Below are 21,871 nucleotides of genomic sequence, written 5' to 3' on the forward strand. Positions count from 1 at the left end.
TTCTAGCAAGGTCTTGACGTTCTGTTCTGCTCTGTCTTTGATTCAGTCTCTAAGTATGCATCCTCCACAAAGAAGCCTGCCTCGCCCAGGAAAGAAGACAGTAAGGATGGGTCCAAATCACACAAGGCGACCTGTGAAACTCCGAAAAAGAAGATCTTAAAACCAGTTTCAGATACTAGAGCCGCGGCTAAATCCATTGCCAAACCATCGAAAGCCTGTCCGACCCCGTCCAGACAATCTTCAGTTGTTGCTGCCAAGACTGGACCGAAGCCAAAAAGTGTAACAGAATTGTCTGCAGAGAAATCTTCACCAAAGTCTGGAGGATCTTCCAAAACCTCAGCTGTTGCTGCCAGCCAGAAATCAGGACCTAAAGGACAAGATGCAGCGAATGGTAAAAATTCAGACTGTAAAGCTGAGCTTGGTCCAATTGATAAAGATGCTGTAGCGCTAGCACCGGCAGCTCACAGTTTGCAGTCAACAAGCCAGGGGGGAGAGGATTTACTCAGCCTTCAGCTTGACTCAAACCCCACACGGAGTCTCCAGAAGACTGAAATACAGGAATCAGAAAACACCAACAGAGGAGGAGATGAGGCGAGTGTTACACCAGCTGCAAACTCCCCCCATGTTAAATCTGCTATTACAGATGCGTGCATACAGACTGAAGGGAGTAAAGCAAAACAGTCTCCTAGCAGCGTCATCCCAGCCCACATCAGCGGAGGGCAAGTTCGTGAGGTAAGCTCCCCAAATTCCCAGAGAGACACTGATGTCCCCATAGACACCCCCTGCAGCGTGGGAAGCACTCACACCCCCTTTGAGGACTCATGGAGCAGCATCCACCCTCAGGTCAGCCCAGGGTCTGAGACATGCAGCACACACACCACTTCCTCTGATGACATCAAGCCCCGATCAGAGGACTACGACGCAGGAGGCTCGCAAGATGACGACTGCTCCAATGACCGAGGGGTGTCCAAGTGTGGCACCATGCGCTGTCATGACTTCTTGGGTCGCAGCAGTAGTGACACGAGCACTCCAGAGGAGTTAAAGATGTGTGAAGGTGGGGCGGGGTTGAGAGTGGAGGTGCGGGTACGCGGGAGAGAGGCGGAGACTACCAGCGAGGAGGAGGGAGTGAGACAACGCCCTCGCTCCTGGTTGCACAGAGACGAGGTTCACGTAGAGGAGGAGCACTCAGAGGTCGAGAACACTATGACTGTAAAAACCGTCCCCGACCACCAGCTCTTCTCTTCTGAGGAGGAGGAGGAGGAAGAGGAAGATGAGACAGAAGATGAGAGGTCAGAGGTTGAGGTGATTCCAGGTCCGGCTCATCTGCCAACTGAGCCTTCGCCACATTTTCAGGGGATCATCAACCTGGCTTTCGATGATGATGGTGCGGACCAAGAGAAGGACCAGCCTGATTACCAGTCCACTTCCAACTTCCGTCGGTCGGTGTTACTCTCTGTTGATGAGTGCGAGGAATTGGGCTCAGAAGAGGGCGGCGTCCAGACGCCACCTCAACAGCCCGACGATGCTGTGACTCTCTGTGATGTTTTTGAGTCTGACTCCACAGCGCCTCAGTCCGATTGTGCCCCTCCCAGTGACCAACATAACCACCTGCTGTGCCATCTTGAAAATGCAGAATTGAAGGACAAGAACCTCGAAGGAGAGTCATCTCTGTTCCTTACAGAGATTCAGGAGCCTGTGCAGGAGGAGAGTAATCACATCCAGGTGGATGAAGTGAAGTCCAGCGGCCCGACCGTGGACACCGACACTAGAGACCTCCCTCCCCAGGAGCGCCCGTGCCACCTGGATCTGCGGCACACTGAACAATACAACGGAGGGTCGTGCAAAAATCACATCAATCCCTCAGAAAGCAGGAAAGCAGATTTACACCTAGACTTAAATGACCCTCAGCTGACAGGGGACTCTCCTGTCAATGCTGCACAATCTCCAGCAGGTAATGTATGACCTACGGATCTTTACTAGACCCCCCCCCCCCCCCCAAATCCAAACCCCTCAGAGGGTTTAGTTTATCCCTGCAAGATTCATTCTCCTCTGCTCCGATTCCTAGACCTTCCCCACACCCAACACACACCATCCCTCCTTCAAAAGGATATTATGTACCATACTAGTTTAGAAACTAGTTCAAGTTCAAATGAAATCAGTGGGCATCATATTTTCACAGCTAAAAGCGTGCTCTCATCTCAACCCATGGATTGTGTAGCTGTTGCTAATTTGAACTTGTAACATCAGTATCCTTTTAAAGACGGAAATTTACCTCCTCAAAACATTTAACTTAAAGTGAACATTTGAAACAACTGCACTACCTGTAGTCGGAGGCTTTCAGGCCTAGGTAATTCAGTTTATATTTACAAAAAGGGGAAAGCAGTGTACATTTCACTAAGACTGATGATAGAGTTGTATTTGTCTAAAATAATCTGCTTTGTGACAAGGCATGTGACATAGTTACACCAATGCACTTTCATGTACAAAAAAAATAAGAGTTTTTGATTATTTTTGTCATTTGTTTTAAGCAGTGGAACAGTTGGGCCTTTGTAAGCCACAGAGAATTTGACATAGTTGAAGGATCTATATATAACATTATACCGTCTACATATTATTGAATTGCTCATGTAATCCCATTACAATAACATGATCTTTTTGCAAGCCACTGAATGTAGTATTGATTTGACTGAGGCTTGTGTTTGACAAAATGCAGAAAACCTTTCCCAGAAATCCCAGCGCTTCCTATCTGAGGGGATTCTGTTACAGCATGTCTCTACCTTTTTTTGCCCCATAAGCTTTATCTTTTTCTTTTGCTTTATTGTAAAGAATACATTTGTTTGAGTTTGATTTTTATTCACTGCGTTTTGAGAAACACAAACTTCTTCTGTGCCATAAAGTACAAAAATATCTTGACTTTGTGGTTCACAGTGTTAAATTCAGAGTAGCATCACTGGATGCTGCTTGGCTTCCAAGTCATGGTGTCTTTGTTTACAGGATTTACCATCTAAAAGTTAAAACCTTAAAAGTTATTCTTTATGTTAAATGTAGCACCTTTTAAAATCGTGGTACGGTAAATTACAACCAGGTAACGATTTAATCAAATTTCTGGAACTTGATACAAAGGCTGAACACAAAATCTTCATATGAGATAAACAACAGTAAACTGCCCCTCCTTCTCAGAAGTGTGTTATACTAAGGAACTTTTCCCTTGCATCTCCTTGCTGTTTATCTTTTCTATTGGAGAATGTACCTCTTCCTGTTTTCCTGGTTATTTTAATTTTTGCACTATACACATGCATGTACTATTAAAATTATTTTGCCATCCTAATGCCATCCATTTTAATTTTTTTTACATTGTCCCATCACCTTTTGTCATACCTCACTAGAGTAGATATAAAGGTGTCTTCTTTTAAAAAGAAACTGTTTTGTTGTCTATAAGCTTGTGTTCAGTAAACTGTGTGTCAGTAGCCTCCTATGTACAGTTTGTGATGTGTCTATCGAGCAGCTGCCATGTCTCTCCTTTTTCACTCCAAGAAATCCTGCTGCACCGTTACTGAGAGTCTAACCCAATGCAAACATGGCAGTGATTTCATTTTTTGCATCAAACAGTGATCACTCACTTCATCTTTTGCTATTTTTAACATAGTAAACACAAACCATGCCAAAAAATAAACTGGCGCTGTGTGATCATTCGTTCTACTAAGTAAGGAGCTGCTGCTTGCAAAACTCCAAAACATCACTGTAATTTATTTAAATGCAAAGGTTTACTGGTGCTGGCTATGCATGGCTGACTTTGTTGGAGCAGGTGGATGAAGAGATGCATTCAGAAAAGCATTCCTCTTTGCGTTACCTTTAAGGCAACTGTCCACCTCTGTGTTGGAGGTGGTTGGTGAATTTTGAACCAATTGTAACTGAACAGAATGTGAGCAACTCACTGCCTCCTCACTATGCTGACCTCACCTCACTCTGGAATATGTTTTGAGGGACAGTTGCATTAAGGGTAGACTTTCAGTAATCAATGTTTCATTGTAGTAGGCAGTGACTAGTCTAATGATGACATGATGATGAAAAAAAAAAAAGTAGTGTGGAGGAATGAACCAGTTTGTCATTCTGCAGTATTGTCAATTGCTTTTAGGCGACAATGGTTGTGACAGATTGGATCAAAGCTGCAAACTTGACCGCCGGCCATCAAAAGCCCTCTCTCCCATTTATGAGATGGATGTGGGAGAAGCCTTTGAACACTGCTCGGACAAGGACAGGAAAGTTAACTCGAAAGCAGAGGAAGAAAAGCAAAGACAGGACGATGACAAAGGCAGTTACTTTGCTGAGCGGGACTGGAGCCTGCTCAAGCAGCTCCTCTCAGACCAGGAGTCCAGCCTGGGCGTCATAAACCCTGTGCCTGAGGAGCTCAACCTGGCCCAGTACCTCATCAAGCAGACTCTGTCCCTGTCACGAGACTGCCTGGACTCGCAGGCTTACTTGTCCCCTGAGAAAGAGACCTTCAAACGCTGGGCGGAGCTCATCTCGCCCTGTGAGGACTCCTCCACCAGCATCACTGTGACCAGCTTCTCCCCGGAAGATGCTGCATCTCCACAGGGAGAGTGGACCATCGTGGAGCTGGAGACACATCACTGACTGCACAGCCCTAGTGGACTCTGATATCCTCTCTTTGAACTTTTGACGTCTTTACATCATAATTTTCTTAATTTATTATAATTTATAATCCTAATCTGTCTCTCTTGATGACATGTCTTTTTCTCTGGACCCCACAGAACTCTGGACTTTGAAGCAGCTTATGTGCATTCGTCATCATGCCCTTAGTGGACTGGTTCTTACCACTGAAGGGCTGTTATGCATGCTGATAGTTTTGTATGTTTGACTTAATGTTGCTTTGAAAGCTTTACAAAAGAATGAGACAAAAAGAAGATTTTTTTCTCATGACAGTCTTCTGGTAATATGATGAATTAGTTTCTTAAAGAAAAAAATGATATTGGCCTATTGGCTTGCATTTAGTGTCATATTAAAAATAAAGGTTTGTGTTATGGAAAAAAAAAAAGTACCTCACTGTCCTGTTGAAGAAGAATATTTTGTCGGGGGGTTTTCTGCGGAATACGAATGTACTGACGAGGTGTAAACTACTATGTCACTCGGATGATTTTGGAAATGGGTGGAAATGTAGAAGATGCCGTCACAATGTTAAAGTAAAAAAATAGCCACATCAAAAATGTGTTCTTTCTTGGCCCATGCCCCCTCCTTCCACCAGGTTTCATCGAAGTTGTAGTTTTTGTCTAATCCTACTTATAAATTAACAAAATCAAATGGACATGAGTCAAACATGCATAACCTCCTTGGATGTATTAATGAATAATTATTGATATTAATATGTGCTTGCTGCTTTGGCTGATAGGGACAGGAGTGGCACTGATGTAGTTAAGGCTAATATTTGTCCTGCTGTGACCATTTAAAATGTCTGCCATTAAAAGCCTCATGTTTGGGGAATAAACATCTATTCTTAACATTTTGACTTCATTCTCGAAATGTAAAGGGAATACAAGCTCTTAACTAAACAAGATAGGACAGATTAAGCACTGGCAGCTTATCACTAAACATTTCAAGTTTATTTAGTGCAACAAAAAAAAACTTCCTCAAAATATTCAACTTAATTCTCAATATTTCTACTTCGTTCTCAACATTTGGACTTTTTTCTTAACGTTGAAAAAAATCTATCATCTTGAAGACGTGAAAGAAAAAGGATGCACGTTGTTTGTAGGTGGGACAGCGGGGCGGCACTACAGCGCCCTCTCGTGGTTGGACATGATATAGTGAACTTGTCAGAACCTTGGTCAGAACGGGGACAACATGGAGAACAGGAGCCGTCAGTGAACCAGAGTGTTGTTATCAGAGTTATTAACCCTGCAGCAGAAACAATGACAACACACAGAGAAGCGCCTCTCTGGAAAACCACGGTGATAGTCAGCACATCTCTTCAGGTAGAGGGCAACACTGTGCCGCATCTGTTTGTTTCAAGATGGCGGGTCAGCACCTTACCGTCTATGGTCAGCACCTATGGTCAGCACAGGCTATGAGCACAGGGGTTAGCTAGCTGTGAAGCTGTGTAGCTAACGCGCAGCCACCACAACTTAATATGCGTTAAAATGATATGAACTCTCTTTTAAAACAGAGTTCATCCGTATTTCTTTCCAGCAGGAAATTTATTTTAAGACTACCAAAGTCAAAACTTTATTTATCGTTACACTTAAAATGTACACATAATGTAAGTGTATAAATCTGAACACACGCACAAACATACCCATACAGTGTTAACAATGCATACAACAGAACCATAACACATCCACCCCCACCCGAATACATACAAATAATACTTCAATAAAATAAAAACATTTTAGGATCACTCTTTAGAAGTGCATATACGTACTGTTGTACTTTTACACAAACTGGTTTATATACACAGACACCCTGTGTGTTTGTGTGTGTGTGTTTGTGTGTTCAGGTAAATATATGTACCATTATGTGTGTATATGTATGTACATGCCTGCAGATAAAAGTAAATACATGTACTTATACGTACATGTACATATATACACATTTTGGTGTACATACTAAATGTGTTTATGTTCAGTTATATACATTTACAATTATGTATATATATACTGTATATACACACTCACCGGCCACTTTATTAGGTACAACCTTGCTAGTACCGGTCTGACCCCCTTTTTTCTTCAGAACTACCTTAATTCTTCGTAGTATAGATTCAACAAGGCGTGGATGTTTAAACGATGCTCAATGGTCCTAAGGGGCCCAAAGAAAATATCCCCCACACCAATACACCCCTACCACCAGCCTGAACCATTGATACAAGGCAAGATGGATACAAGGCTGGATGGATCCATGCTTTCATGTTGTTTATGCCAAATTCTGACCCTACCATCTGAATTTCACAGCTGAAATCGAGACTCATCAGACCAGGCAAGGTTTTTGATGAGCTTGTGCAAATTGTAGCCTCAGTTTCCTGTTATTAGCCCATCTGCTTCAAGGTTCGACGTGTTGTGCGTTCAGAGATGGTATTCTGTATACCTTGGTTGTAACGAGTGGTTATTTGAGTTACTATTGCCTTTCTATCATATCTAACCACTCAGCTCATTCTCCTCTGACCTCTTACATCAGCAAGGCATTTTCATCCACTAAGCTGCCGCTTTGTAGTTATTTTCTGTTTTTCGAAACACTCTCCGTAAACCCTATAGATGGTTGTGCTTAAAAATCCCAGTAGATCAGTAGTTTATGAAATACTCAGACCAGCCCGTCTGGCCCCAACAACCATGCCACGTTCAAAGTCACTTAAATCCCCTTCTTCCCCATTCTGGTGCTCGGTTTGAACAGGTGTGGCTTATTAAGTGGCCGGTGAGTGTATAAATATATATTGATATAAATTTAAGTGAATTTAATTATAGTTTTTTTTTATGTGTTTATTTGTTTGATTTTACCAGAACCATGATACAGTCAGGATGCTGATGGCACAGCAGCACAGAATCAGATCATCTGGTAGCGTTGAGGCTGGAGCCTTTATTTTTCCTCTGTCAGGTAAACCTGCTGAGTTTAGAACCTCTGTAGATCAGTGGTCATCAACCTTTTCAAGCCCAACATCACTTTTTAAGCAAAGATCTATGACCCCGATATCTTCCAAAACCCCACTTAGATAGATAGATAGATTACTTTATTCATCCCCGAAGGGAAATGAAGTCGTCATAGCAGCTGGTATATTTGAAACAATAAAATACAATACAATAGAATAAAATAAAAATAAAAAAAATATTGGGGTAGGTAGAAAGAATAAAAACAGAAACACAAGACAAATAGGTAGATAAGGTGCAGTGGCAAGATGATGGTAATAGTACTGATGATATGATGGTAATGTTATTGTTAGACAGTATATAAAAATAGTACAGTATATATAGTATATAATATAATATAACAATAATAATAATATATACTTATATATGATAGTAATTATACCAATATAATAGCAGTATATAGTAGTAATGGCAGCAACAGCATATATAATAATAGTAAATATAATAATAATAATAATAATAACATGTTCACATGTATAAATATGTGTATATAGACTTATATTTACAAAGAATATACAAAGAGTATGATATAATATGATATGATATATAGTAGAGGTAAAAATATAAGTGTTTGACTATACAATAGATAATATAATATACTATGATTGTAAGAATATGTAGACAGAGTGTGCAAAGACAATATTATTGTATAAAATGATATATAGTATCTATGGTTTATATTAACACATATCACATACAGTATGATGTGGAGTAAGTGTTCCAGTATATGGAGCGGAGTGTTGTATAGGGTACACAGTGCAAGGAGACAGGTATATTTAGTGCAGTTCTGTGATGGTGGCTCTGACAGAGGTAGATGAGTTGTACAGTCTAGAGTTTAGGAGGTTCATATTTATTATTTTTGCCATCTCTGTTAGAGGTTCAATGTAGGGACATAAATATAAACAAAGAAAGGCAGTTATGCAACTTTGTATATTCAATGCACAATATCAATTCATATTTACAGCATCTGATCAATGCGCAATATTTTGCTTCTTCGTTCCACACTTTGTTCTGCAGCTGAGCTGCTTCTGCAGCACCATGGTTTTACAAAGCCTTTATTATCGGAAACGCACTCAGGAAGTGTTACACCACTTCTTTTTGTGACATAAATTCATCAGATAAACATTAAAACTCAGGTGAAAGATGATTTTCTCTGTTTATGCTGTGAATAGGGATGTTTACGATAGTCAAGAATGGGCATTGAAAATCTGAACATGCTTACATTTCAGACTGAAAAGACATGGATTGGAAATTGCAGTCTTGATGAGGAACAAGATATTCTGCTGTCGGTGACTTATTGATTCAAAAGGACGATACAGTGAATGCTAAATTTCTAATTTTTTAAAACTTCAATATAAAAGGGTAGGCTTAGCTGTTTCATTTGCAGGACCAAAATAATGTGTGTAAAATACTACAGACATTTAATAAAACATTTTTGTGGGGTCTTCTTCCTTTGGCCTGCGACACCAAAATCTCATATCCTGACATCCCTTGCTGTGAACCACAATGTTTATCTGTCTATGTCACAAACATACATATTTCCAACACTTCCCGAACACGTTTCAAAGTAAAAGCACTTCAGCAGCAGGGCTTTGATGCAATCGCAAGCCTGGAAGATCAAAGTCTTCTATACCGTAATGTTCTGACATTTAGTCTAGTACATAATAGGACTTGTATGGAAGGAAATGCAGTAGATATACCAGTAGCTCCACCACCAGTAGCGGAACAATGCCAGTGTAAACAACAGACAACCGACACACAGTTGATCTGACAGCCACTGAGTCCAGAGAATTACAGGGATCGACAATGAAGACTGTCGAGATCGACCATCTGTAGATCATCTGGGACAATTAGTCCTCTCAATACAATTGCCTTACATTGTCCACACCCAGTATTGAACTGAGTATGAGCTGCTTTTGGACCCTTACCTGAACCTACAGAAACACAGTCACACAAATTTGCCTTATAAGTTGTCATGGATGTTGTGGAAAATCTAAGCCTCCAAGTAAACAAACAATAACACGTTCCTAGGTACTGCGTTTCTGTTGGTGGATCCCCAAGAGCTACCAGTCCACTTTGAGGAGTCAGGAGTCATTGAGAAGATAAAAAAGTTTATGCAAGTACACCGCAACAGCTTTCTACTTCTATACACGCCCTTTACTGGGAAAAAGGAACTGGAGATCTTGTCAGAGATTCAGTGCAGGTAGATCAAAGTCCTCGACAAATTTTTCGGACAGTAATGTCATAAGGCTTGTGGTCACATAGCCAATGCAATTCTTAGATATTTATTATGAATAATGTGTCCAGTCATACATTGAATTTTTCTCTTTCAGATTCTTTGGCAGCAATCTCAGGATTCTGCCCGTCAGAAACAATGCTGAGGTCGTTGAAGGAATGTTGACAATCGCCAAGGTAAATATAAAGGCAGGAAACAGAAGTTATTTGGTAAAGCTAAACAATAAATTAGACATGCTTTTGTGCCGTTGTGATACTTTACGTAATTTGGAGCTTATTTGTCTGCAGGCTACCAGTAAGCCCAATGTAGACAACATCTGTGAACGCTTGTCGCAGGCTCAGACTCACATCGTCGACAGCAGTCCTGTGTGGCAGATGCTTAGAGACAAACTGAAGCTCAGCAGATGATTGTTCTCACAAACCCTGGTGTTGTTTTATGCTAACCACTACAAAATGTATATCATAACAAAAACAAAAGTAAAAGCTCTGTTTTCACACTTTTGGCATGAAATACATCACACTTTATTTAATGCATGTATTTTACTGTTAACAAAAATAAATGAAAACACAGTCAAGAAAAAATAACCCAGTGATCTCATCTTGGTTTAGTTTGGAATCTTTAGCTTTTCCTCTGCGATCTCTTCAATGCGGAAAATAAGACTCTCCATCAGGTCAAAGGTCACCAAAGCGCTCTGCAACACCTGTGACACATGAGAACAGTCAGCTTGTCTGCAGAGGCCAGAATCAAAAAGGATGATTGACAGGACAGAATGTTTCTGGACCTGATGCTTGACCTCGGGGGACATATTGGACACATCCTGATGTTTCACTGTGATGCGTTTGACTAATGTGCTGGATCTGGCAGATTCTCTGGCTTCTGGAGGAGGACAAAAGAAAGACTTCACCATTTGAAAAAAGTTTGTAGTGGTTCCACTAGTGCGTCAGCAGCAGCTTGTGCAGGGTTGCATCAGTTTCGTTTTGTCCCAGACAAAACAGTGGTTCTCAACCCTTAGTCATGTGAATGCAATATGTCAGGAACCCCTGAAGGGACTGAATGTTAGTAATGCATTTAGATAATGATGCTTTTCTGAAGTTCCTGTCCCTCACTATATTCAGCTCAGCAGACAGGTTGTGTCGATGCTGGCACAGCACATTGAGCACTGAGCACATAATGCAGCTCCCAACTGGTCAGATTTGGAATCTGAGATGTGTTTCTCTGCACCTTAGTCTGCTGCCGCAATATTCCTTACCTTGTTACTAGATTTTTTTATATTTATTTTCTAAACTGCAATTACATTTTATTTGAGCATTTTGTATAACGTTTTTCCACGCTCACTATCTCTGTATGTTTATAGACCAAAAACACTTTTCAAACTCTTCCACAGGTTGAGAATGACTTGATTAACAGATAATGCTTACCTTTGACTTTTAGCTTTAGATCCTCCCTCAGTGCCTTAAGTTGAGCAGAATAATATGCTCTCGACATGCTGATACACACACGCAGCATTTTCAGGTATTCATCTTTGATTCTAACCAGCTCCTCCCATACATCTGTCTGAGGGAAAAGGAGCAGATCAGTGGAACATCAGCTCTCTGTGTTAACCAGGTGGGCTTGACAGAAGAGTAGGGTAAGCTTTAATTGACACTGACTTACTTGGCTCCACACTTCTTTGTCTTTGATGAGGAGAAAGCGTAGAAGATTTAAACTTTCCATTATCCTGGACAAAAAATACAAGCTATTGTTTAATGGCTCAGTCTGAATAATATGTCCCAGTTTTCTCATTTACAGACAAAACCAAATTTTGATAAAGTTGAATTTGGACTGCAAGTAAGAGGGCTGTAGCTGAGTAAAGATCCAGATCATTTTGTTCATCATCTAAATGTGCTGTAATTTGGCTCTTTCATTTAAACTGTAGATGCATTTTTATATTTTTTAACAAACATCATCCCCTGATGCCTCTGGGCACATGATAAAAGATGTTTCCTTGGGCGTGTCTGGTTTTTCAACATTAGAAACCCTCACCCAGGCAATCCAGCTGGGGTTTTTGTACATAGGTCAAAGCATTAAACAGATGTATATATCTACAGTTGTGTATATATATATATATGGTTTGTGATTTTTACCAAATATAAGCCACTGTGTGTGTGATTTGAAAAGTTTAGACTGTCACTAAGGGATTTCGCCCAGTCTGGTTAGAATTTGTGAGGTAACATATTTGTCATCTGGTGTCGACTCAGAGTTAGAAATGCCTGTCACACTATGTAACATTTTCTGAGCAGCAGCCCCCCCTGCAGCTACATGTGGTAATTAATTCAGTCCGTCTCCAAGCGATGCGTTTTTCACGTAGAGAGTGTGTTGAGGGGCACTCTGACTAAACCACTGACTGAAGTGACTCCCTCACTGAACTGAAACACAACTGAATGGTGGACATCACCTATGATCATCAGCTTCCTGAACCAGAAGACCTGCTGCTGTAACAAATCCACCTAACTCTGTATAGATTTCTCTTCATATTTTTGCAACATTTCACGGCTGAATATTCATATAAACGCTGGTTTTCTAACTAATCTAGAGTTCAGTTCATATTAATTGAAGAACATTATGATTTAATCTCACAAAAGTTGTATTACAGGTTTGGGAATGGAAGATGAAATACTCTCCTTATTCTAAGTTTGTGGACCATCAAAATATAAATTTGAAGCTGCTAAAGTAAAAAAAAAGTGGCCCAGTTTTGATTTGATATCAAATTGTTCATTTTATTATTACCTGTCCATACTGTGGAGCAGATCTGTCTCAGCACCTTGTGGAAAACACAGCACTAGTCCCAGCAGTGAGATAAACTCCTCTCCCAGGAACCATTTATTGTTGTTACCAGGCTGGAGAACAGATGTTATACATTAAACAGGTTCAATTTCATCAGATAAACAGCTACAGAGACTGAGGCTAAACTCAAAGGAGAGATTTTATGAAAAATAATAATGTGATTCTTGTCATCTTTAACCTCACCTCCATGGAAACTTCCACTTGATTCTTGATGTTCTTCACTACATAACTCTCTACACCTGCATGGTTGCCTGTTTTTAACAAACACCTGTAAAACAAATCATGATTTTAAAAAGAGTTCAGTTTTTTGGTCAGTAAGATATGATAAAGCCACAACAAATACTAAGAGAATATGCATTGATAATGAAAGATCCACTGAAATCAGCAGTTTCAGAAACCAACAACTATGCAACAGTTAAAGTCACTGTGATCACCTTTTCACTCCATTCTGATCTTTCATATGAATATGAACTTAAGCTCCTAAACCTAACTACTTCATTTTACACATTACACTCCTGCCTAATGATTGGTTGATTGTATAGGTTTTCCTTAGTTAAAATGTATACAAATCATGTGGTTAGAGGCAATAAATCTTAAGTTCCAAATGTTTTCTGTATTCACATTAACCTTTTCTCAAAAACTCTGAAACAGAAAAAAATGTACTTGAATTAAAGTTATAGTTTATTTTGACCTTTGCGATTTCTCACCTGAAAAACTTGTGCTTTGCCTCAGGATCCAGTTTATTGATTACGAGCTGAAGAACCTGTAGTCCTGATGTTCTCTGGAGAAGCAGTGATCACAAAATGAAAACGACACAGTATCACAGAAGTGGAATAGTAATTAGTGTCTTAACGGTTACTTGTATACTCACCAAATGTTGCAGTGGACAGTCAGTGAGTAGCTGCCGCAGGTTCTGTGATTTACAAAGCACAGCAGGTCACTGATTGGTCAGAAGATTTTGATTGTTCACCGATCTTTTGTTCTATACGGCACACTGATATTTTGTTCAGAGGTATTCAGCGAAGCCACCACTATCCGAAAGGGCTTTTATTTGGAAAATTCAGCTTCCTTTCAGGTCTCCTGGTAACATCCTGTAACCATCTAGGGGCTTTTATTTTATGAATTCAGCCTCTAATCATCCTTCCTGTTAAGGGTCTGTGACTATCTGGGGGGTTATATTCTGAAAATCAAGCCTCTATGCAGGCTCGGTGATATTACACACACACATTTTGATATATTTTAGTATTTGAACAAAGGACTAATAGATTCTTAGTGCTCTTTTTATGTATTTATGTATTGTTATGATGTGTTATGTGTGACTACTGTTTGCAAACCAAATTGCCTCTCGGGGACAGTCAACATGATCTTAACCTTACCTTAAGCTTTTTTCTATTTTTTTATGTTTTTATTCCTCTATGAGTGAGTTATCATTTTTACGATTTATTTATTTATCAAGCATTTTGCGCACTTTGTTTTCTCTGAAACCTTCACTCTGCTCCACACAGTCGAGACCACATTCACTCAGCCTCTCTAGGCCGGAGTTTCGTTTTATAATCACGGAGCCAGAGCTGAGTTCATTGAAAGAGCAGTGATTTAGATTCTGTGTTAATATCTTTAACTTCTTTTGTCTCCATATTTGTTACTCAAAGTTTGGCGTTTCTGCTCCGCACCGAGATCAGCTGTCAATCAAACACTGACCTTCCTATATCACAAATATTTAGTTCTCTCTTTGTAAAGACAGAAATCTATAATTACACTGACATGATTGTGGTTGAAAGAACTAATGTTGCTGTTGTTTTCTAAATCAATGTAGAAATACGGGTCTCTGATGTTTTATAAACTTAATTGAGATGTGATAAAGGTGGAAAGGGAGGTTCCTAATAAAATGCTCAGTTTGTGGTTCTAAACACTGGTTTTCAACTGTACTCAGAGATAAGTCTGTGGATTTGATCAACGAATCTGTCTCACAAAATATTGAACATTATTGAGATTCAGACTAAAGCTAAAACCAAAAAGCATCCCTACAGGAAACACCAAAGGAGGCTTGATTTTCAAAATAAAAGCCCCTGGCTGGTGATAGGACCTCACCAAAAACCCCACATAGAGGCTTGATTTTCAAAATAAAAGCCCCTAGATAGTTACAAGATTTTACCAGTAAACCCCAAAGGACGCTGGATTTTCAAAATGAAAGCACTCTGCTGTTAATAAAACCTAAGCAGTAAGCCTGAAGGAGACTGGATTTTTTTAATAAAACCTGACCAGATTTTATTACAACTTTCTTTAACATTGTGAGTTTTTCTCATAAAAATTCATGGATCTTAAGGATAGTAGGCAAGTTTAGGCGACTTATATTTATGAGTGTGTAAATTTGGTGCAGATACAAATAAAAATTAGAGACTGAGCGAGTTTTGTGTTATGCACATTTTGTGTTATGCACATAAGCAGGCTGATGTTTTATTGCTTTGCATTTTAGAATTGTAATGAGTGCTTACTCATTGTGGGAATTGTGAGTTTCTCTATAATGGTGTAAGTTTTCAACTTACTAAGTAAAGTGCCTTGAGATAATGTATTTAATGATTTGACACCATATAAATAAATCTGTATTGAATTGAAGTAATCATATTTCTGAAAGCCTTCTATAATCTTGTAAGGCTGATGTGACGTGCTCATCTCACCTGTAGTGCACTGTAGAAGCTCTTTAGCTCCAGTAGACTCACTGGTAGGCCGTTGTCCTGCACGCCCTGCAAGCTTTTTGTATACAGTGCCTGATTGGTAACACAAAAAAGTCAGGTTTCTTATTCATCTCACCTTTAGCAAAGATATAGTATGATTGATGGTAAATTACCAGGCCTTTAAGCAAGTGGGATTCTTTTTTGCTGTCAAAGAAGCAAGATGAGAGATTTTAGAAAACTAATCAGTTTAAAAAAAAGATATCTCAAGATATTGAGAGCCTACCTGCTGAGAAGTTGACTGATGTATTCCACATTGCACCGTAGAATAAACACAGGACTGGAACAGGGAAAAGTTACAGTTTTAACTGTTTGTCGAGCAAATTTACAAGGAACACTGTCACCCATGCATCATCAGTGTGACACATTAAAGCCTGTTGTCACACCTGTAAACTGCTGGAAAGCTGTCTATGTTGATGCGCTGGACAAACAGTAAATAAGCCAGGCAGGCTCTCGCTTCGTTCAACTGACTGTTGTCCGCCAGGGGGCTTTTCTTCGGAGAGTTGAAGAACAGGAGCTCAGAGAGGGACACTTGGATCACAGGTAGTGTGACCTGTAGAATTGAAACTGGTCTGTAAATGTAACATTGCTTCTTTATGGATTTAAAAAAGAAGAAGAAGAGAAGATATTTCTATTACCATTATCTCCATTGCAAAGAGCCACAGTGACGACTTCCTGTCTCGGTTTAGTTCGGCCTCCAGCAAAGGATCTCGCAAACTCCTCAGGCAGCTGCAAAGAAAAACTGATGATCACCTATTTTTAATATATGTGTTAATAATTGTTCACTCTCTTTGCTAACTGTAAATACTACACTGAAAAGTATTGTTAATTTTAAATATGAATTGTTATCCACTGAAAGATCCTAAAAACTATCAGTCTAACAGAGGTATAAGAATAGAATAGAAAGTTTTTTATTTTTAGCTGTAAGAGACAGAAAATTGAAGGAAGTATGTATAAATTCACTTAATTAACTCATACCAAGATAAACTTCTAAAAATGATTTGATTTCATAAGGTACTTAGTTAGACTCTTTCGAACTCTGATTCGCTGACTTCTGGTTGGTCTGTGACAAACCATAAACAAAAACATAAAACGTACAACTTGAGAAGCTCAGTCCTCAGCTCCTCATCCTTGGCGGTGCCAACACAGTCTCCATCTTTCCTCTTCACCTCCTCAACAATCGACTTTGTGAACTCAGCCAGTGCCGAGTAGCAGCGACACAGTCCGAACTCATCAGCCTCCTCCTGCTGCTGGGTGTAAGGCACCGGCAGCCGGGAAAGCTGCCTCTGCAGGGCAGACAGAACCAGGCCCACGCAGGCTGCCTTTCTGGCATCCAGCCGCAGCAACACTACATTTAACATGCATGTACAACAGGGGGAGCCAAATACCATGTTATTAAAACAACAGAATGACCATGAATTGGAGAGTGCTTCCTCTCCATGAGGGACAATGGTTATAATAATAGTTGGTCACTTGCTGATCTAGGGAGATTTTTCTAGATCAGGGGCCATTAAGGGCCACAATTTACACAGAGGCGCCCATTATATGTCCAACACCCATTCACACTTCCTGATTCATTGAGTTGCCTTCATGTCATTCCTTGTTTACTTTTAGCTCTATAGTTTTGAGCAAAGCCTCACATTTTGAATCAATCTTGATAAATGTTCTTTGTTCAAGCACATTGTGTTCTTCAACAAAGCTTAGAAATTCTAAACAAACTGTTATATGTATTGTTACTAAGTGCATAGTAAATAAATTTGTCATAGACTACCGACAGGACGAGGGCACTTGAGAGGCCTATCAGATTTTAGCTGTTGCCAGTGCCCCCCTTGGCCCACCCCTGTATTTGTTACACATAAGATGTAGAGAAATTGGAGTGTAAGTTATATCACAGAATGTCGAATATTTTGTAAATGGCATGTCTCCATTACAATTATAGCACTTTACATAATTCATTAGGAGAGTAGCTATGAGTGCATATCTCAGTCATCTCCAATGACATATCCGTTCATTAGACTTTACCCTGTCAGTCATTACAGTTACTTATGAAAGATCCATATATTGTACAAGCATATATAATCAGCACGGTGCTCTCTGTAACCAAATTTAAATTTGACTTTGTAAATTAAGATAATTTGCAAAACTCATAATGTTGTAAAACATATCTATCATAGCTTTGAAACAGTATATGATATAGGTTTAATACATTGTATTTCAGCACACAAACAGTTGTGTCACCTGTCTGAAAGTATGGAACTAGAACCATGATGGTCTCAGAAATGGCACCAGGATGAATGTCTTCAATCAGTCCAAGGAAACTCTGCAGGAGCTCGTCTGCCCTGCAAGTCTAAACAAACAAACAAGCAAACATTTAACCCGATGGAAAGGATTCTAGAAAGCATTCTTCAGTATGTCGATTAATAGTTCCTACCTACCCGGGTCAGATGAGTGATGGCAGCCTGGCAGTGATAGAGACCCTTCACTTTTTTTACTATTCCATTTACCAGAGGTTCCAAGAGAACACAACCCATAGACTTCACAATCTCCTGAGAGCAAGAGAAACACAAACACAAACCCCATCGGTTAAACAGAGCACCTGCTGATTTGGATTTTCTGTGCCCTTCCTTTAATTTGCATTAGTCACTATATTAAATAAGGTGCATGCAAAAGCAACTGCAGTTTTAAGCTTACTCTGCTACCAAGTCCTCCGGCTTAAAGTGTGATTTCATTGGTTTCAGGTTGATCTAGGAATTTCTCTATATTTCTTTAACATTTCTTTAGCTTGACTGAATGTAAGAGAAATGTTGGGCCTTGGTTGAGGTAAGTGCTCTCCCTGGGGGAAAACAGCTGGGGGAGCTGTTTTTTACAAGACATCCTTCTGATGCAAAATGGCTCAGACTTATACAAAAAAGGTGTGGCTATCAAAAGTTTCTGAATTTTTTCTACAGAATTATAATCTCATGAGTACTTGTTAATGAAAATTGTGTCGCACTTCAATTCCTCCATCTCGCTCCCTGTCTTGTTCTATTCGCTACGTCCATGTTATATGCCAAGGATTTCTCATTTGATAATCAATCATTTGAAGCCCATGAGAATGTTTTAGCCTGAGACGGAGGACGGAGTAAGATATTTCTCAAAGTACAGTACACAGAGCTGCATGGAGCGTGGAGATATAGGACAACCATGGGCACTTAGAGAAATGCTGTATTGAAGAGGGTTATCAGTGGAGCGAGAAATCTGCCTGAATATCTGCTTGTTTTCTCCCCACACCTCCGGGTCAAGAGGCCAGCCAGCACAGAGTAGCAGGCTGCATGTTGATGTTTGGCCTAGCTGGGCAGCAGGGGAAGAGGCTGCTGCTGTGCACTTCAGTAGACACATGGCCGCTGGAGCTCAGGAGGCTGCAGCGTGCCTGTGTTCCTGCTTTTAGTCCGGTTTGAAGGATTAACACTATCACTCCACGATCACTTCATATCTGCAGAGTGTGCTTGTTTGAATGGATGATGATGGAGCAGATTTTTGTCAGTGTTGTGTGCGTTGGAGGAGAAATACCTGGTTCTTCTCATGCTGAATACATTTCAGTAGCTGTGCACAGTCGCCCCCGGTGACACACGCACATCCCAAATTCTTGAACCACTGAAAGTCGTCTGGCGTCAAATCTTTCTCTGGAGTATCTCTCTAAAGACAGGAAGTGAGAATTATAACATAAACTCTGATGAACAGTTGATTTTTATTTCCACATCTGTTTCTGTATTAAAATGTTGTTTGCCCCTCTTTAATCTTGATCACATGAATGTCTTGAGCTACAAGACTCATCACGGAATAGATTATAGAGAGAGAGACAGAGAGAGAAGGGAATGGTTGGATGTATGGATGGAGAGAGAGAGGCATGGATAGATAGAAAGAAAGGAGAGGGAGAGAGAGGGGGGGTGGTTAGGTACTTTATTGATACTGAAGGGAATTAAGACAAACCGTTTGAGCAATATCAGTTTTAGAAATGAAATTACTCAAACTGTCAGAAGCTGTTTACTTCCTGTAGCGTTGGAGGTAGACCCGTCTACTATCATGATATTCTGATAAGTAACTGCAGGCTGTGAGGAGGTTGCATGCCGACTCACCGATACTCCAGTTCTAGGCCAGTTTGATGTGAATCTATCCAGGTATGTTGTGTAAATAATTCAGTGCACACTTCAGAATGTCTCAGTCCACATAATCATCATAATGGGTTATCTTGGGTATATGATTACCTCAGTTGTATCACAGTTGTAGAATATTGCCAACTTACCCATGTCTGGATCATGTCATTCACCTGGTCTTCATTCATCATCAGTGCGTCCTCAGTCCTCACAGGCAATCCTCTTAACAGTATGTCTTTGTTTTGGACACGCCACAATAGAAGCAGTGGCAGGTAGAAGAGTCTGTGTCAGCAGCGGTATCAAAATGACCAAATGAAGTGAAGCTTTGCTACTACAGTCTCCAGGGAAAGAGAGACACTGAGTCTGTGAGCAGCACCGACATAAACCTCTTATCTGCCTTTGTGCTCGATGCGTAATAGGATTAAACCAGAGCACTGATGTGTGGTCGCACAAGACGGGGACGTGTCTGGAAGCTTCTATTTGCAATAACACTCCCGGCCCTGTGAAATACATAGTGCTGAGGGGGTCATGCTTTGGAGGGACTCAAAATAAATTACACCAGAGCTCCTTTAGTAAATAGTTTTGTAGTCAACTAAGTGTTTGTGTTTATTTAACTGCATCAATCAATCAATTTGATTTGATACAACCCATATTCACCAATTGCCTCACAGGGTTAACAAATCTGTACAAGGTGTAACATCCTCTGCCCTTACACTCTGTCCTACAGTTTACATGTATACATTTATATTGTAGTAATATCTGCAATGTTGATGAAAATTATATTCATTCATTATTTTTAATAATTCTTTAATGTTTCTTGAATCAATTCATTTTACATGACTGCTAATGCTTCTTCACATCATGCTGAGATGTTATTATACTGTAGTTAAGGTTGAGTGCAAACATCCCAGAACAATTATAAAGACACAATTGGATGTTCTTAACCAAGCCTGTAAAGTTAAGAAGCTTTTTGCAGAAAACTAGTAGAAGGGGGTCTCTTGCTTTGGGACCATGGTGTCGTTGCAGTCTCCTGTATAAAGCCATATGGGCATGTTTAAAGGGTTTCTCACAAGATGGCCATTGCTGTTTGGACTAACATAATCAGCATTTTTATTTATTTTTTCTTTCTTAACATTGCAAGATTTAGAATTTGCCATTTTTCAACATTTCCCTTGATTTCTCAAAGGAATAATTTGTAGGTCTTGCTAGAAAAAATCGGTCATGTTTAGGATACTGATATTTCAGTTTGTGTGTGCACTTAAAAATGGATTTCTGATGAATTTAAATATGGTTTCATGAGGGGACTGTTGGGCCTTGGCAGAGGAATGCACTTCTAGAGTCTGAAGCAACTGTAAGTCATTGAGGTGTCTTTGAGTGGCAAATTACAAATCACTAGCACCACACAATACAACCTACTTAATGACCGTAAAGGTGAATTTGTTGGGCCACAAGTAGTATAACTGATTCTCACTAAACAAGTAAAACAACTGCTGTGTTCCTTTGAATTACCACAAGCAGCACTGCTCTGAGCCTCATTGTGTTCTGACAGTATGTCACATAAATACATCTACCTGTGACGTGGAGCTCGGTGCTCCAGACTTCCTTCTAATTAAATGGTAAAGCCTCTCGTACAGCAAGGCACATGGATTAGAAATGCTTTTCCATGATTGTTTAATGACAACGTATTGCTCCTGTGTGTCAACACAAAGGCTTCAAAGTCATCTCTTTCCCCTCCAGCGTTCACATGCACGCATCATATAATAGAAACACAATCAGTGACTTCCTGCTGCAGCCGGACAGCTTCAGTTAGAGGAGCAGCTCAAGTCCTGATTTTAGATGAATAGGGAGAGAAGCGTGTTTGAACGGTCGGATTTAGCTGACATCTGCTGCTCAGGTTTGCTCTGTGTATTGCCGTGTGATGAAAGCCTCAGACAAAAGCCACAAAGCAAATACAGTAGACAGACTGCGTCTCACTCCATGTTTGTCCCTGATTCTGGTAATTGCAGGCTGGTGAGGTTTAGTTTGGACAGTTGTTCCCAGGTGAAGAACGGACTAAAGTAAACAACATCATGGATCATGATTGATGTGTTTTCATGATGCTGTTTATGTCCTCTTCGTACAGCAGGTCATCTAATACATTATAACTGTGGCCCTAAATTAATTATTTTCTTTGGAATGGAATTCCTTCTCTTTTTGTAACAGTGGGTTCAAAACAGAAAATGGTTCATCTTTACATTTAAATATCACTCTGTATCAGCTCCTTGATCAGTTGATTTTTATTTTTCATTACAAAGAATA

At 40.0% G+C, this 21,871-nt stretch overlaps 3 protein-coding genes across 3 annotated transcripts in view; 2 read left to right on the forward strand and 1 right to left on the reverse strand.

The window, feature by feature from the left end:
* The window catches only part of btbd8 (BTB domain containing 8), a 36,608-nt gene extending 31,103 nt beyond the window's left edge, over window positions 1-5,505 (forward strand). The window contains exons 18-19 of the mRNA XM_062395446.1: window positions 47-1,951; window positions 4,136-5,505. Coding sequence (XP_062251430.1) covers window positions 47-1,951; window positions 4,136-4,635 — 2,405 coding nt within the window. The 3' untranslated portion in view covers window positions 4,636-5,505. The remainder of the gene's footprint in view (window positions 1-46; window positions 1,952-4,135) is intronic.
* Window positions 5,506-5,844: 339 nt separating this feature from the next.
* On the forward strand, window positions 5,845-12,637 carry LOC133960688 (protein SPO16 homolog). Its single transcript, XM_062395482.1, has 5 exons — window positions 5,845-5,990; window positions 7,509-7,602; window positions 9,684-9,855; window positions 9,986-10,064; window positions 10,176-12,637. Exons 1-5 carry the CDS (start codon window positions 5,928-5,930, stop codon window positions 10,293-10,295), a joined length of 528 nt encoding a protein of 175 aa, XP_062251466.1. The 5' UTR covers window positions 5,845-5,927; the 3' UTR covers window positions 10,296-12,637.
* LOC133960670 (glomulin-like) lies at window positions 10,450-19,914 on the reverse strand. The gene is made up of 18 exons (XM_062395461.1): window positions 19,723-19,914; window positions 18,990-19,115; window positions 17,876-17,986; window positions 17,679-17,787; window positions 16,539-16,788; window positions 16,079-16,169; window positions 15,827-15,993; window positions 15,667-15,720; window positions 15,557-15,587; window positions 15,387-15,476; window positions 13,583-13,624; window positions 13,419-13,492; window positions 12,895-12,979; window positions 12,655-12,764; window positions 11,542-11,605; window positions 11,307-11,442; window positions 10,670-10,764; window positions 10,450-10,588 (listed from the first exon to the last, which is right to left on the reverse strand). Exons 1-18 carry the CDS (start codon window positions 19,762-19,764, stop codon window positions 10,493-10,495), a joined length of 1,773 nt encoding a protein of 590 aa, XP_062251445.1. The 5' UTR covers window positions 19,765-19,914; the 3' UTR covers window positions 10,450-10,492.
* Window positions 19,915-21,871: the final 1,957 nt, after the last annotated feature.

Source organism: Platichthys flesus, chromosome 9 (assembly GCF_949316205.1).
Source record: "Platichthys flesus chromosome 9, fPlaFle2.1, whole genome shotgun sequence".
NCBI classification, from domain to species: domain Eukaryota; kingdom Metazoa; phylum Chordata; class Actinopteri; order Pleuronectiformes; family Pleuronectidae; genus Platichthys; species Platichthys flesus.

Bases quoted from the DNA above. Each gene is read 5' to 3' on its own strand.
- LOC133960688 (XM_062395482.1), top strand. From the start codon at position 5,928: ATGACAACACACAGAGAAGCGCCTCTCTGGAAAACCACGGTGATAGTC. The intron at 7,603-9,683 runs GTAAACCTGCTG...ACACGTTCCTAG, and splicing joins CTTTATTTTTCCTCTGTCAG to GTACTGCGTTTCTGTTGGTG. The intron at 10,065-10,175 runs GTAAATATAAAG...ATTTGTCTGCAG, and splicing joins GAATGTTGACAATCGCCAAG to GCTACCAGTAAGCCCAATGT.
- LOC133960670 (XM_062395461.1), bottom strand. From the start codon at position 19,764: ATGATGAATGAAGACCAGGTGAATGACATGATCCAGACATGG. The intron at 15,477-15,556 runs GTAATTTACCAT...GTTACCAATCAG, and splicing joins CCCACTTGCTTAAAGGCCTG to GCACTGTATACAAAAAGCTT. The intron at 10,765-11,306 runs GTAAGCATTATC...GTCCTCCTCCAG, and splicing joins TCTAAAGCTAAAAGTCAAAG to AAGCCAGAGAATCTGCCAGA.